The 15,649-nt window shown below is 34.9% G+C and overlaps 1 protein-coding gene across 3 annotated transcripts in view; it reads right to left on the bottom strand.

Annotated features, from left to right (window-relative positions):
- Positions 1-15,649, bottom strand: part of LOC149578559 (protein REDUCED WALL ACETYLATION 3-like) — a 63,657-nt gene that overhangs the window by 19,492 nt on the left and 28,516 nt on the right. The window contains exons 4-8 of one of the 3 annotated variants that reach the window (XM_089829823.1): positions 3,056-3,193; positions 2,722-2,856; positions 1,977-2,114; positions 1,786-1,842; positions 1,610-1,682 (exon numbers count right to left, since the gene is read on the bottom strand). In XM_089829823.1, coding sequence (XP_089685949.1) covers positions 1,610-1,682; positions 1,786-1,842; positions 1,977-2,114; positions 2,722-2,856; positions 3,056-3,193 — 541 coding nt within the window. The remainder of the gene's footprint in view (positions 1-1,609; positions 1,683-1,785; positions 1,843-1,976; positions 2,115-2,721; positions 2,857-3,055; positions 3,194-15,649) is intronic. The other 2 variants (XM_089829827.1, XM_089829833.1) reach the window with 2 other exon arrangements.

Raw genomic sequence — 15,649 nt, 5'->3', positions numbered from 1 at the left:
ATTAAGGTTTAGTCTCATAGGAAATGCATTTATGATAGACTATTGGATCCTTGTTTTGTATGTAAAGATTATCACATCGAGCACATCTTTGCAAAATCCAATTTTCGAGAATAAGTTTATTCGATTGATAAACTCATTTGGCTTTCAATACTTACCCAAAGGGGGTGGGTGGCAAATAAATGCCTCTTCACATAAGGTTTGATGAGTAAATGCCACCTTCCTCTAGGCCCCCGTGTTGTGAATCAAGGATGATGTTAAAAATTATAAACCTATGTTAACTCAGTTATTGGTATCCGGTATGCCCTTGGAATTGATGTTCACAATATAAGCCAATGAGCATTTACTCTTATTATGCTATATTTGTTCTTATTACGATATATTTGCAATTGTAGCAGTATAGGATTGCGCCCCACCTGTTTCCACTTTGTAAAATTTGTTTTTTCTGATTCTACATTGAGTATATTGTGTTTAGGGTGCACTAAAGACAGCTACAATGTCTTAGTGTTCTTCTGTATTTATCTATTGATGTATGAGTGTTTTATTTTGTCAACCATGGGGCTTTATACTAAACACATATATCGGTAGATTAATCTCACTGCCTATCGCATTTTCTGCCCCATCTATTTCCACTTTGTAACATTCATTATTTCTGATTCTACATTGAATATAATCTGTTTAGGGTGCAGTAAAAGACAATTACAATGTTCTAACAGCTACAATGCCCTAGTGTTTTTCTGTATTTATCTATTCATGTATGAGTGTTTTATTTTGTCAAACATGGAGATTTATACTAAACACATACTCTGGAAGATTAATCTCATTGCAAAGGGCATTTTCTGCTGTCCTGTGAAATTTTCCATATGCTCAGAGAGATATCTTCTTTAGATTCATGTCTAGCTGTTTCTCTTGATGCAAAAACACATTATGTAGGTGCAAAAGAAAAGGTTCACGTTTTTCTCAAAGACAAAAACTAAAGCATGCTTTCCCTCGAGAAATCAATATTGACATAGGAGGAGTATCAAAAGAATTATGGAGAAAAGTTCATTGCTAATCCTTTTCACTGAGGATGGGTTTCACCACTTAGTGTGTTGGTTAATTAGTGGTGGTGGTGGTGTTGTCCCCACGTAAGTTCAAAACCCCGCACCATTGTGATTGCAGGCTTGTGCATATGCTGATCTAACGTGATTGCAGGTTTGGGTCTCAGCTTTGTAATAAGAGGATGAGATCACCTATTTGTGTCTTCACTGGTTCGTAGCTCAAGGTTAAAACTGTTTCACATGGACCCGGAGGGAGTGTCGTGCCAATGTCACCGATTACATTACAAATTGAAATTTTACAAGGCACTTATTTTCAAAAAATCCCATTCACTGAGGAGAGGTAAACAAATACAACTAAAAGGTAGCTAGAATAGCTAAACAATATAGGGCATTTGTAGAAGAAATCAAGTATGACACAGAAGGTTCATTACAGGATATAAAAGACATTTATTTTTTTGAAGACTATTGAATTTAGAATTTGCATGAGAGTGCATCACATGACACAAAATCCAACAAGAGCTAAAAGCTCTAAAATCTGAAAAGTATTTGAATGCTAGATTTTAAATAAACACCTTGTCTGATTGTCCAAATACATCTGTTCTGTCACAGATATAAAAATATATGAGTAGTGCTCCAAATTCAGCCCTGCAAATGACGTTAGAGAACAGTGAGTAACCAGAAGGAAAACTACCAGGCAAAATGTTCTAACTAAATCATCTTTAACAAAAAATTATGACAGGATACTCACATTGCTCTCAAAGTCAACCGATTTTCCATTAAGAACATTTCATCCATTGTAAAAAACCTGTGATCACAACACAACGACCAGCAATTTGTCAATGAGGATCAGTCAACAAAGCATTTATTGAAGTAAAATACTACTATTTGATAAAAGCATCAACCAAAGTAAACATCTCAAATGGAGAACATTATCCTGACCTAAAGAGTTGATACTTGGTAGACAAATTGGCAGCTTTTGGAGTGGCTGCATGTTGAAGACCACTTTCAAGCAATACAGTTTTCTCTTCCTCTTTTGCCACTCCATCACCCAAATCAGCAAGATTAATGTCTGAATGTCTGTATTCAAATTCATGTGAATTAGATCACGTCAGAAACGTCAAAATCATGCTGTTGGAGTTCAATAGCTCCAACCACCCATAATGAACTAAAACTGCAGTTAAATGAGATTTTATTATTAGGTAGATCATACTCAGATGACGTGTAAACTATATGCTGTTGAATTAAGAGGCCTCTAGGAAGAACCCAGCAACTATAAAGAACCCAGTATGTTTCTAGTGAGAACAATAAAAAGATTAGTCCTAGAACAATTTTGATTTAGAAAATTTCAAAATGTGACTAGGATTTCATTAACCATCAATGTTTCACATCATTTTCCAAGAAGAAACTGACAATTATGAAGACCTTAGAAAATTTACAAGATAAACTGACAATTATTGAGGCTTCGTGATTAAATGGCACCTTCCTCGAGGCTCCCAAGTTGTTCTTCAAGGATAATGTTAAAAGTTACAAACTTTTATCATCAGGCCTACTCAGTTATCGATATTACAGTATGCCCTTGAAATTGATGTTGACAATGTAAGCCAACAAGCATTGAATAAAATACCACCGTTTGATTAAAGCATCAACCAAAGTAACTGTTTTTAATGGAGAACATTAACCTAACCTAAAGAATTGAGACTCGGTAGACAAATTGGCAGCTTTTGGAGTGGCTGCATATTGAAGACCACTTTCAAGCAATATAGTTTTCTCTTCCTCTTTCGCCACTCCATCACCATCAGCAATATTAATGTCTGAATGTCTGTATTCAAATTCATGCAAACATGATAAGTAAAATTGAGAGATCACGTTAAGATCATGCTGTTGAAGTTCAATAGCCCCTAGCACCCAGCATTTGACAATGAGGATCGGTCTACAAAACATATATAGAAATAGAATAAAACCATTTGATAATAGCATCAACCAAAGTAACCATCTCAGATGGAGAACATTATCCTAACCTAAAGAGTTGAGACTTGGTAGACAAATTGACAGCTTTTGGAGTGTCTGCATGTTGAAGACCGCTTTCAAGCAATACAAGTTTCTCTTCCTCTTTTGCCACTCCATTACCCAAGTCAGCAAGATCAACGTATGAATGTCTGTACTCAAATTCATGCGAATTTGATAAGTAAAACTTTGATATTGCATCAAGACCATGCTGTTAAAGTTCAATAGCTCCAATCACTCATAATGTACTGAAATGAGAATTCACTAACAGATAGATCATATTCAGATGACCTGTAAACTCCATGCTATCAGATTAGGAGGCTTCTAGGAAGAATCCAGAATATATAAATAACCTGGTAGGTTTCTAGTGAGAAACATAACAAGATTAGTACTAGAACTATTTTGATTTAGAAACTTGTGTGACTAGGATTTCATTAACCATCAGGTTCCAAGAAGAAACTGACAACTATGAAGACCATGAAAAGTTTCCAAGATGAATGATATTGGGATCAGTATCAGAACCATTTCATATCAGGTGTGGACTAGCGGAGAAGGGGTTGGGGTGGCAGGTTGCACAAGCAAGGTTTGGAGGATTCGGTAAAGTGGAGTTAGGGAGTCTTAGTGATTATCCTGTGTCATCACTGCTGCAAGCAATATGGATGATAAACACTTTTTTGGGTTAAGTAATGTCAAGATTGAATGCTCCTTTCTGTTAGATTCAAAAATATTAATGTTTGCTTTCCATCAGTTGTTATCTCTTTAATTGGAAATTTAATTGGAGTCAAAAAAAACAAATAATTAGTTATGTTGCATTCCTATCTATATGGTTATAGATTTTTTGGCCTTTTGCATTGTGAGGACATGATCTCTTCTACATATAATGACATCATTTTTACAAATTCATTTAGCATTGCATCAAAATTATGTTGATGTTTGGTAGCATCTGTCGGATAAACATAATTATATATGAGATATAATTAATATATATAAGTTTGTTGTTATATGAGAGAAATTAATATTATATATATAACAATGATTAAATGTTTATTATATTAATTATCTAATTATCGAATAGACATGTCCCATTCATGGGATGTGTCTCTTCATAGCTTATTCTCAATTTAAATAAGAGGTCGCTGCCATTTGAAAACACATACCAAACACAATGGCAGTGCTTGGTACATTTGCAATGATCCTACGAAACTAACATGGTATCAGAACAGGTTACAATTCTAGGGGAGTAATTTTATATGCAGACCCACATTGATAGTGTTAAAAATGAAATGGGAAGCATTAAGACGGTCGGTGATTTTCAGTAAAAAGTAGCTGTACTTTTCTCATCGATGATGCAGAGGTGAATGTATAAATATATAACAGGGCCAAATCTGAGAAGTCTTCCCTGGAGACAATAGGGCCAATGACAAGCGATACATACCACCATCTGGTAACCAATGTTACTCCTGGTGAAAAGCCTTAGGAAATGGTGATGCTGCGAGGAGAGATGGTGTAGTAAACAAGTAGCTTTGAATTTGAATCAGAACCTGCCTTCCAGTTGCCACAGTTTCAAAATTAACCCCCGAGCTAAATTTATATGTTTTCAGAATATCATATTTCTCCAAGATCACTGCTTTTGGACCTCTCATTTAACATAGAAGTCCAAGGAAGTGATTAATATTCGAAACTGAAAAGAAGCAATCGGACAACTGTAAAAGTGTTAAGAGTATAAACATGAAACATATTATATGCTATCATCTCATATTCTTTGAAGAAAGTATTATTTTCAAGAGAACCTGTGTTGTATCTAAACTCTTGATGTAGATGCGAGAATGAAAATTTCATATTTGGGTGAGTGCTATGTGATTCCTCAACACAGATATTATTCGCAGCAAACTGGGAGGACAACATATCTTGCATTTTCCATTGGTGAGAAAACCAACAAACAATGGACCATTTAAAATGGTGGACCCTCCACATTGTCCCGGTCAACCTATCCACATGGGTCCTGTGATAAGCGCGCAAAGGTGAAAAGGATCGAATATTCAATAGGCATCCAAATTACAAAAAAAAAGGTTATAATAAAATGCAGGTCCACTCATTAATTAAAGGAGGGGCATACAATTTGGAAGATTACATGGATACCCACAACCAACCTTTGTACAACAATATAAATCCTTTTTGTCATGCAATTGTGGAAGTTGTTGACAAATCTCGAAGTCCAGAGACTATGAAACGTGGTCGACACATCGCCAAGGATTATGTTTTTGGTGTTTGATGATGAGGATTATTTATCAGCACTTGCCTGTGGTGAAAAGATTGAAGATCTTTATAACCTTATCAACACAATTTCTAGATTGGGTACGAAATGTAATGAGCTGGCATTGTTGGACTTTGAGCATGTTTGCAGGAATATGGACTTTAGGGATCAATTGTACTTTCATTCATTGATATCACTACAAATTAATCATACTTTCATTTGACCAATATAAGTTGAGAGTATATTGCCTTCTTGGACCGAGGTAAGATCACAAAATGCCAATGGGGCATTCCGAAATGAAGTCTTGAAGATATATGAGGAAGGAAGAAAAGATATCATTAAAAGGCAAGAGGGACCTACCACAAATCGATCGACAAACATAAAGAAAGGTGAATGAGTGTGGATAAAGATGTGGAAAAGAGGAAAATAAATAACGAGATAAGTATTTTTATTTTCACTTACTTTTATTTTTATGATCACCTTATATTAATAATATCTTAAGATATATAAATTAAAACTACAAACTATTTATATGGTGTGAAAAAATGGCGAGCAGAGCTAAACATGCGAACATTTATGCGAACAGCGAAAGATTTATTAAACCAAACAAACGCAGAAATAAAAAGACTGATCAGGGTTTTAATAAAGGTTTTTTCCCGAGAACCAAAGTCATCTCCGGCGACACAAAAGAAGGGTCTAGATCCAGGAAGAAGAACCAAAATCAGAAAGCAATCTTGCCCAACATCTCCACGAATAATCAATTTTCTGCTCTATCGAACACTCAGAAGCCAGAGGTTGGGGCCGAAAGGAGAGGCAACACAGAGAGTCATTTTTGCATTCATTCGACACAGCCTAGACAGGCAGATACATTTCTTTAACATGACAAAATATGCTGGTATGAATCGTAATTACATTTTCCACTCTCAACCAGGCTTCGACATTCATTCTCCCACCACTTTACGAAATTTTAAAACCCTAGATTCGATGCATAAAGAACCCTACATCCCTCCACATAGACGCACACCCATTAAAAAAGACACCAGCAAGGTCGAATCTGAAGAAGAAGTTGTGATTATTAGTAATAAAGGCAGTGAGGAATGTTGGCAGGAGTGCATGGAAGTGGGATTATTCGTATACTGGAATGGACCCTCGGTTGAAATTTACAATGTCATGGAGTGGCTGGAAGTTTATTGCGGCAACCAGGTAAGTATATCTAACTATTCGGATAGATTGCTATATATTATATGCGATAATAAGGATGTTAAGAAAGAGTTTCTAAAGAAACCAGACTGTTTTTTCAATGGACGCGCTATTAAATTTGTAGACTGGAAACCTAATCGTTTTGAAAAAGACCTAGATTTTTCTATTCCCTCCTGGTTTCATGTTAATCCTATTCCTCCGGAGTTGAATGATATTGGTATAATTAAAAAAATTGGTAAATCTATGGGCGATTTGATAGGTCTGGATTATACCTTTGATAGAAGTAATAATATCTAAATCCTCATAAATTGTAATATAAAAAAATCAGAATTCAGGCCTATCAAAATCATCACAAACAGAGCTGTGTATAGATTACATTTTCAGAAATTTGAAGGGGGAATTACGGAAATTATCAAGATGGATGATGATAAAGAAGACGAATTTGATATTTTGTCTATATCCTCTGATCTAGACGAATTTTACCCTAATAATAGCTGGAAAGGTAGTATGGGAAAAGAAACAGAAGGATTATATGATCATGAGGATCATATAGATGAGGTTCAAAGGAAGAAAGTCAGGGAATATGTTTATATCTCTCCGGAAAAAGATATTTTGGTAGATCCATCAAGAGTAGAAAAACAGAGGAAGGAAGAGGAATCTCTAGCCCCAGTCAGTCATTATCTTAACGCAGAGAAAGATTCAGGGAACCCAGGCAGATTACAGAGCATTATTGTAGATGATAAAAGCAACAATAAAGAAGGCAAGAAGAACAAAAAGAAAAGTAAGAAAGGTAAAAAGAAAAATGCAAATCAGAAAGTGCATATCAGAAAATGTTCTTCTCCCAAAAATGATGTAAAAAACAAATCTCCTTTGCCCAGCTTAACGAAGAGTATTACAAAAAATAAGGATTTAGATTCTCAGGAAATTCAGGCTAAAGATTCTTCTTTGGTCAAGACATTATCAGAAGAAGAATTATCTAAAAAATTAACTAAATTTTGGAAGACTCCATCCCCAAGAAGGGAATCTCAGGACAACAGGAGTCAAGACAAGCAAGTAGAGAAATATGAATCTCCTTATTCCACTGTTAAAAAATTTCAAAATTTTCTTAATAAAGAAATGTCAGACATTGAAAGGAAGAAGTGTGAAGATCTGGACAGTATAGATATAGAAAAAATTGAGATACTTTCTGAGGAGCTTATTCATGTCTTCGACCCTGAAAATATTAACAAGACTGATCTCAATCAAAAAGAAGAATTGGTTAAGAAGGTACTGCAATTAGGAGGAGAAGGTTTTTCATATGAAGACCTCAGAAGGAATATTATAGAATTGGAAGAAGAAAGTAATCCAGGAGCTTCACCAGCAAACTTATTGACAACTAGCCGATCAGATTATAAGGATGGAGAAGTCAAGGATCAGCAGAAGATGGCTGAGTTTATTATGCAGGAAATAGAAAATGAGGATAAGCTAGAGCAAGAGCAACATCAGTCAGAAATTCTTACAGGAGCTTCAGTTCAGACGAATCAGCTGGGTATAGCCAAGAATCAAGGTGCTCTCAATTCACCTAATCTTGGTCAGAAAAGATCTAGGAGAGGCAGGAAATCTCTCAAAGAGTTGAGGGAAATAGATGGACTAGCAAAGGAACAGCAAAAAATTCATCAATTATTTAATGCAGAGAAGGGGAAGTGCCTTTCCGTGGAACCATGAAGATTACAACCTGGAATGCTAAGGGCCTAAATGCCCCTAGCAAAAAAAGAATAGTTAAAACAGAATTTTAAAAACTTTGAATCTGAAATAATTTTGCTTCAGGAAACCAAACTGGATAAGAGAGAAAGCTCTAATCTGGGAAGAGCTATTGGTAACTGGAGTATGGTATCGCAGGAATCCATAGGTGCCTCCGGAGGAATAGGGGTAATATGGAATCATAGGAAAGTGAATTTAGAATGTCTCAATATTAATAACAATTGGGTCAGTTGCAAGTGTCAAAGTCTGAAATCTAACCTTTCTTTCTTCCTTATTAATGTATATGGTCCTATTAGCAATCCTGACAAGCGAATTGTCTGGAATGAAATCAGTAATTTCTTAAATAATTATCAAAATGAATTGTTTATATTAGGAGGTGATTTCAATTCAATTTTAGATCCCAAAGAAAAGAAAGGGGGTTCTTCCCAATTATCTCAAGCTACTAAAGACTTTAGAGTATGGTGTGAGGTGCAGAATCTATTAGAAATTCAAACTAATAATGGTACCTATAATTGGAATAATAGGAGGAAAGATTTTGCAAATATAGCAGAAAAACTAGATAGATTTTTTATTAAGGGAGATTTAGATTCCAATAACTTGTGTTTAACTTCCTCCATCCTCCCTATAGCAGGATCTGATCACTATCCTGTCAGGTTAGTTATCTCAGAACCTCATAAACCAGTCAGGTGTTCCTTCAAATGCGAAAAAATGTGGTTCTTGGATCCTAACTTTTTAGACAACATTAAATCATGGTGGTCTCAAGGTACTTTTGTATGATCTAAAATGTTCGCTTTCATGTCCAAATTAAAAATGCTATAAGATAAAATTCTTAACTGGAATAAAAATCACTTTAATAATATATTTAAAGAGAAATTAGAGGTAGAGGCAAAATTAAAAGAATTAAATGAAGAAGTTATCAAGAAAGGCATGAATAATGAGAGTTTTCTACTGGAAAAGGAACTTCTAAGAAAACAAGAGGATTTACTCTCCACGGAAGAAATTTTTTGGAGAAAAAAATACAGAGAGAAATGGTTAGATAAAGGAGACAGAAATACTAAATTTTTCCACAATTCTTCTCTAGTTAATCGGGCAAATAATAGAATTTCTAGTATAAAAAATCATTCAGGCAAGTTCACAGATAAACCTAATGAGATTGCTGATACTCTTGTCAGTCATTTCCAAAATATTCTTAACAATTTAGAAGGATCTAATAGGATCGCTCAAAGTAAAATTTTAGAAGTTATTCCAAGCATCATAGATAAGGAGGATAACAAAGCTCTTAATAAACCAACTTCTTACGAAGAAGTAAAGAATGTAGTATTTAATATGAATCCAAATAAATCTCCCAGCCCGGATGGGTTTCAGTCCTTTTTCTACCAAAAATGCTAGGATATTATAGGAGTAGGACTTTGGGAAGCCATAGAAGCATCGAGACAAGGGGGCTCCCTCCTTGCTGAAATTAATTATTCATTCTTTACATTAATTCCCAAATAAATCTTCTCCTGAATCACCAGGAGACTATAGGCCAATTGCGCTGTGCAACACAATTTATAAAAAAATTTCCAAAATTTTAGCTAACAGATTGAAACCACTACTTTCTAAGATAATTTCTGAGGAACAAACGGGATTTGTGCTGGGCAGATCCATCCTAGATGGAATCATTATGATCCAGGAAACTATTCATACTGTTCAAAAGTCCAAAAAGGCAGGTATGTTCATGAAATTAGATATTCAGAAAGCTTACAACATGGTGGACTGGAGATTCCTGTGTAAGACCCTTGAGGCCTTTGGGTTTTCTCGCCAATGGATTAACCTCATCTTCAAATGTATCTCCACCACTAAAATTTCGGTCCTGGTCAATGGATCTCGAGAAGGATTCTTTGAGATTTCCAGAGGAATTAGGCAGGGCGATCCCCTTTCTCCTTTCTTATACATTATTATGGCTGAAGCGTTTGGTAGATCCTTTTCTAAAGCGCTGAGTGAAGGAGCAATTGAGGGATTAATTGTAACTAAAAAAATTCCAAATATTACACATCAACAATATGTTGATGACACGATACTCCCAGGTGAGAGCACCATTAAAGAAGCCATTGCAGTTAAATCTATTATAAACAATTATATGAGGGCATCTAGACAAAAAGTAAACGACACTAAGTCAGAAATTTTCTTCTTAAACACAAACAAGAGGATAGAGGATCAGATTTGCAAAATTATGGGGTTTAAGAAGGGAGTCTTCCCTTGTAAATATCTAGGTATTGAATTAGAGAAAGGATCTAAATCGAACAAAAATTGGTATAATGTTTTAGACAAAATAAATCTCAAGATAAATGATTGGAAAGGGAAGTGGCTAACCAAAGCTGGGAAGAAGACCAAAATCAGCACTGTTCTAACAGCGATCCCTACATATCCGTTATCTTGCCTTCCCCTCCCCAAATTCTTAAATCATAAGTTGGAATCTAGATTAAGAGAATTTTTATGGAATGACTGCGAAGAATCTAAGAAATTAGCTTTGGTTAAATGGGATAAAATTTGCAGACCTAAAGAATATGGAGGATTAGGTATTAAGAAACTTCAATTTCAAAATGAAGCTTTAGGAGCTAAACTTATCTGGCGTCTCTATTCGGAAAGAAATCAGAAGTGGGCTAAAATCCTATATAATAAATACCTCAACATGGAGGACCCGACCTCTATATTTAGGTGTAAGTCCCTCCCTAAAGGGTCGGAGAATTGGAATTTTATGGTTAAATGTCGAGATCTAATCTGCAATTATTTGACTTGGGATATAGGCAGAGGTGATGAAGCATTATTCTGGGAAGACTCTTGGGAGGGTCTTCCCCCTCTTGAACATAACTTAATATTTGAAAATCTCAAACATAAATTGATCAATATTTGGGGTAATAAAGTAAGTGACTATAAGTCAAAAAAGATAATAGGTAAGGAGGAAATATGGCAGTGGAAATCTATTAAAGAGATTGAGAACGACCCAGTTATTAATAAGGAGTATGAGAAAATGGTTCTTTCAAGAAATTCAAAACAGATAATTAGGGAAGATAAACTTATTTGGGCTGCAGCTAATGATGGTAAATACAGTGTTAAAAATGGTTACAATACACTAATCAATTCTGAGAAATGAGAAAAAGTGTACATCCCATTAAAACTTTGTTGGGATTCGGCATGTTTGCCTAAGGCTGGTTTCTTTCTTTGGTTAGCTTTTCAAAATAAGATTCTATCTCAAGATAGACTTCAAAAATTTGGGATCCCAGATCCCTCTAGGTGTGTCCTTTGCAAAGCAGATTCAGAATCGGTTGAGCATATATCATACAAATGCCCCTTTACTCAATTATGTTGGGAATGGTTAGTTAAAAAATTGGAATGGTCTTCTCCTTTGCCTAGGTTGTTTGTTGATTTCCTTAAAAGTTGGCCAGTCAATATTAATAGAAGTGTTTATAGTAAACTGTGGAATATATGTCCTTTCATCTTTCTTTGGGAAGTCTGGAAGGAAAGAAACAGAAGGATTTTCAGAAATTCAAAAATGGAACCTGAAGTCCTTCTAGTTAAAATTGAAATAAGTATTGTTGAAACTATTAATTCTTATCTTCGAAAAATCAATACAGAAGAAGGTTCCTTCTCTTCATGAGATGGATCAATGAAGAAGGTATGGTCCAACTTGATTAATCCTCTGCAGATGTATTCTAAGGCTAATAAGGAGGCTAGAAAGTCTTGCAAATGGATTCTGCCCCCAAAAGGATGGGCTAAACTTAATTTTGACGGGGCTGCCAAAGAAAATCTAGGGAAAGCTGGTATAGGAATCATTATTAATAATGACAAAGGTGAATGGATAGCAAAGAAAGCCTCTAGTATATTACCAACTTCTAATAACCTAGCATAACTTAAAGCGTTAGAAGAAGGTTTAAAGATATGTTCTGATTTAGGTCTGTCTAAAATAGTCATTGAAGGTGATTCGCAAATCGTTCTTAATGCCATTAGGAAGAAAACAACACCTAATTGGGTGCTCAATTCCAGATTGGAATGGATTATTTTATTATTGGATCGTTTTGAAGATATTAAGATTGAACACATATATAGGGAAGGAAATGGTAAAGCAGATAGTTTGGCTAATTTAGGAGTAGAGGGCAATGATTTTGTGATATATAATTTTTAAAAAGATCCTTCTGCTTTTGGTTAATTGATGAATGTAGCCCTTAAACATTAGGATGGAGAAACTCTTAATTTCCTTTTAGATATCTTTTACCAAACATATAGGTGTATAGTCACATATTTTCTCGGTGTCTAGAGTTTAGAATCTGTGGATTTATTGCTTTTGGTGGTGTTAGTGTTAACTGGGGTTCGATGGCCTCTTAACTCATTAGATTTACAGATCATGATTATCCGATAAGTAAATTATGGGCGGCCCTGGCTCCATATATAGTTTTCCTTTTTGGCATTCTCAACTTGCGGATTTATGTTTCCTCCTAACCTAAGTTAAGTTTCTAGTAAGTTCCGGTTCCAAAAGATTCGTTTTTTCCCCTTTTTTGAAGAACAAACTGGTAATTTGTCTTGGTCTGCCAAAATGGATACGAACATTTGCATCTTTCACTCGGTAGAGTCGAGAACTATGGTGTTTAGGGGAAGGATCAAACCAGAGAGGTGGGGAAGAATTTTAAATCCGGTAGACAGTATGACTAGAATCGCCCTGAACAGAGCATTAGGTGAAGGCATTTTTAATTATGAGTTCTCATGGAGAACGAATAGCGATGCTATAGGGGCGTTAATAGGAGTGTTAGCTAGAGCTAAAATTGCCAAATGGGATATCTTTAGATTGTGTTTAAACCTGTTCAACCCAGTCTGGTGTGTAGGCCTGGAAGAGGCTATATTTAGCATGGATGACAAGGGATGGGTTCCGATGCTGGAAGCATATATGGCTGTTTCCCTAGGGAGTTTGGCAGCTGCCAATGTGCCAAGAAGGCCATCACTGGCAATCAGGGATAATGTGGGCTTTTTCAAAATTTGGCCCAAACTTAAAGCCAGTGCTGAATTCCTCTTAAGATGGAGAGGTATAGTCTAAGATGTCAATGTTTTATGGTTAAAAAACTATTTGGATATATGCGGGGCCTATGTTGAATCAGGTACGAAGTTGGAAAATTGGCGTGAGCTCGAGTTTAACATTCCCAATTTTGACAAATCCAGCAAAGCAAGAAATGCTCTGGTTTTCCCTCCCGATTTCTTTTCGGAGGATTCAGAGGAGATAGCAGAGATCATTATGGTTTTTCATAAATCTGGTTGATTTTGTCATGTTCGAACTTTGTCTATAGTTTCATTTTTTAGGGTTTAGTCTAGTTTGTAATTTACAGATTATCCTTTTTTGACCTTAAATATTTTGCTCTCTGGTTGTTTCAGGAGAGGTCGGTTTAACATTCTGCTATGTTAAAGTAAACTATCTTAGGTTTAGTAGTTTGATATCTTAGTTCTTATATGTCTTTTGAGTTTTTTGGGTTTTTCTGAGTCTGTTTTTAGAACCTCAATATTAAAATTAAATATAAATGTAGGAAGATGGTTATGTTACGCTTTCTCAGATGCTCTTTTTAGGATTAGTATTTCAGATAAGGAGTTCATTAAAATGGGTTCTTCTATGAATTCTGATATATGGTCTTTAATGGGTTCAGAAGATTTGGTAATTCGGTTTCAGGTATGAGATAGAGGTTGTTTATATCGATATTCTGTCATCATCATCCACTATTTGCTGAATGAACATATTTTTATTTGCTTGAGCATATGTGTATAAACTAAGTGTAGAGCATTTCACTCAGTAGTCTATATACATATGTTCAATCAATGGATCTTTAAAGTATTAATTTGGACATGTAATTCAAATTTATTGGCTGTGCTTTATCTGTAGCTGTTTCCATTTTTCCCTATTATGGAGATAATGTGGGATGACTAAGCATATGCTACAGGTTCCTCTGTTTCACATAAAATTATAAACATATGCTCATCTTTGGTTTGTTAAATTATCAGATTCTCTATGAACCTGGAATACTATCTGCAGGTCTATGCATATAGTTTTAGATTTGTAATTATGTGAATAGGCCTACAAATAGTAATATTATCGGTCTCAACACTCCCAGATTCAATTCGGGAGATTTTTATGAAGATTATAGTTAGATGGAGTAGATACCTTATATTTTGATAAAGCATATAAATGATATTTTCCATACTATGTGATTATAGTATTATAGGATGTTTCCTCCTTAAAATGATCAGGATTAGCCTTTTCTCGGTAATATCACTCTAACTTATTGCTGACAAAATGTTGCATTTAGTGTTATGTTTGGCAATATATGTGTTTCAGGATCATAAAGAATGTTCGTGTATCCAGATCTATCAGCAATGGAAAGCACCATTATCTCCTGGATTCCTAATTTCATCATCAATTCGGATTAAAAAGATTATTGTAAACAATTATCTTGAATAGGAGATTTCTCCTAAATAGTTAAAATTTGTAATAAGGGTATGCCCCTTCATTTATTTGTATCTTTTAGGACGAAAGTCCCAGGCAAGACTGGAGGTTTTCTTCCCCGTTCTTTCCTACCAGTGCCCATTTGAACGGAGGACTTGTAATTATGATTATTTAAATAATAAAATATATATCAAGGCCTTGGTCGTTTACCGATCAATAAATAAATAAATAAATAAAATAAAAAATAATAATATCTTAAGATATATATATATATATAGAAGCTTGAATATATGCATATATGTTCAAAATATATTTTATTGGAATGGTCTTATTATGCAAAACTATTTATTATCCTTAAGTATTGTTGTAGTCTCTCTCTCTTATTTTTATTTTTATAAAAGCTATTTGCATTGATCTTTTCCTACAAGAATGTTATTGGAAGAAAAAGGGAGATTGAGATTTAGAGGGAGACTGACATTTCATTAGAGGCAACCTTGAAAGAGAGGGAGCAGATAAAGGATGTGATTCAATCAACCATCGATAATCCTGATCATATTGATTCAAAGGGAGTAAGCCATGTTGAGATGGATTCTCTAGTGATCAATAAATTGTAGCAATCAAGAGGACTGTGATTCATGAATATACCTCATGACTATGTGATTTTAATGGGCCTACCCCCTGTGTACATCATGAAGAAGTGACGACTTCCAAATGATGTCACTTGTATTTGCAAAAGTTACTATAAGGTGACGATCTTACAATAACTTGTATTATGAGATCAAACAAATTGAGTATATAGTGAATGTCTTGCATCTCAACATTCTAGGAGGTCATTACTCAAAGAGTATTTGGTGAATATCATTGATATTTTGGGAGGCCAATGCTCTTGATAATAGATGTAATATCAAACCTTATTTTGAACATTTGGTGAATATCGTTGATATTCTGGGAGGCCAA

This window comes from Cupressus sempervirens, chromosome 1, assembly GCF_028749045.1.
Source record: "Cupressus sempervirens isolate cs-2001-9-10 chromosome 1, ASM2874904v1, whole genome shotgun sequence".
In the NCBI taxonomy this organism is placed as follows: domain Eukaryota; kingdom Viridiplantae; phylum Streptophyta; class Pinopsida; order Cupressales; family Cupressaceae; genus Cupressus; species Cupressus sempervirens.
Note: the sequence above shows the minus strand (reverse complement) of the source record. Positions and strands in the feature narration are given on the sequence as shown.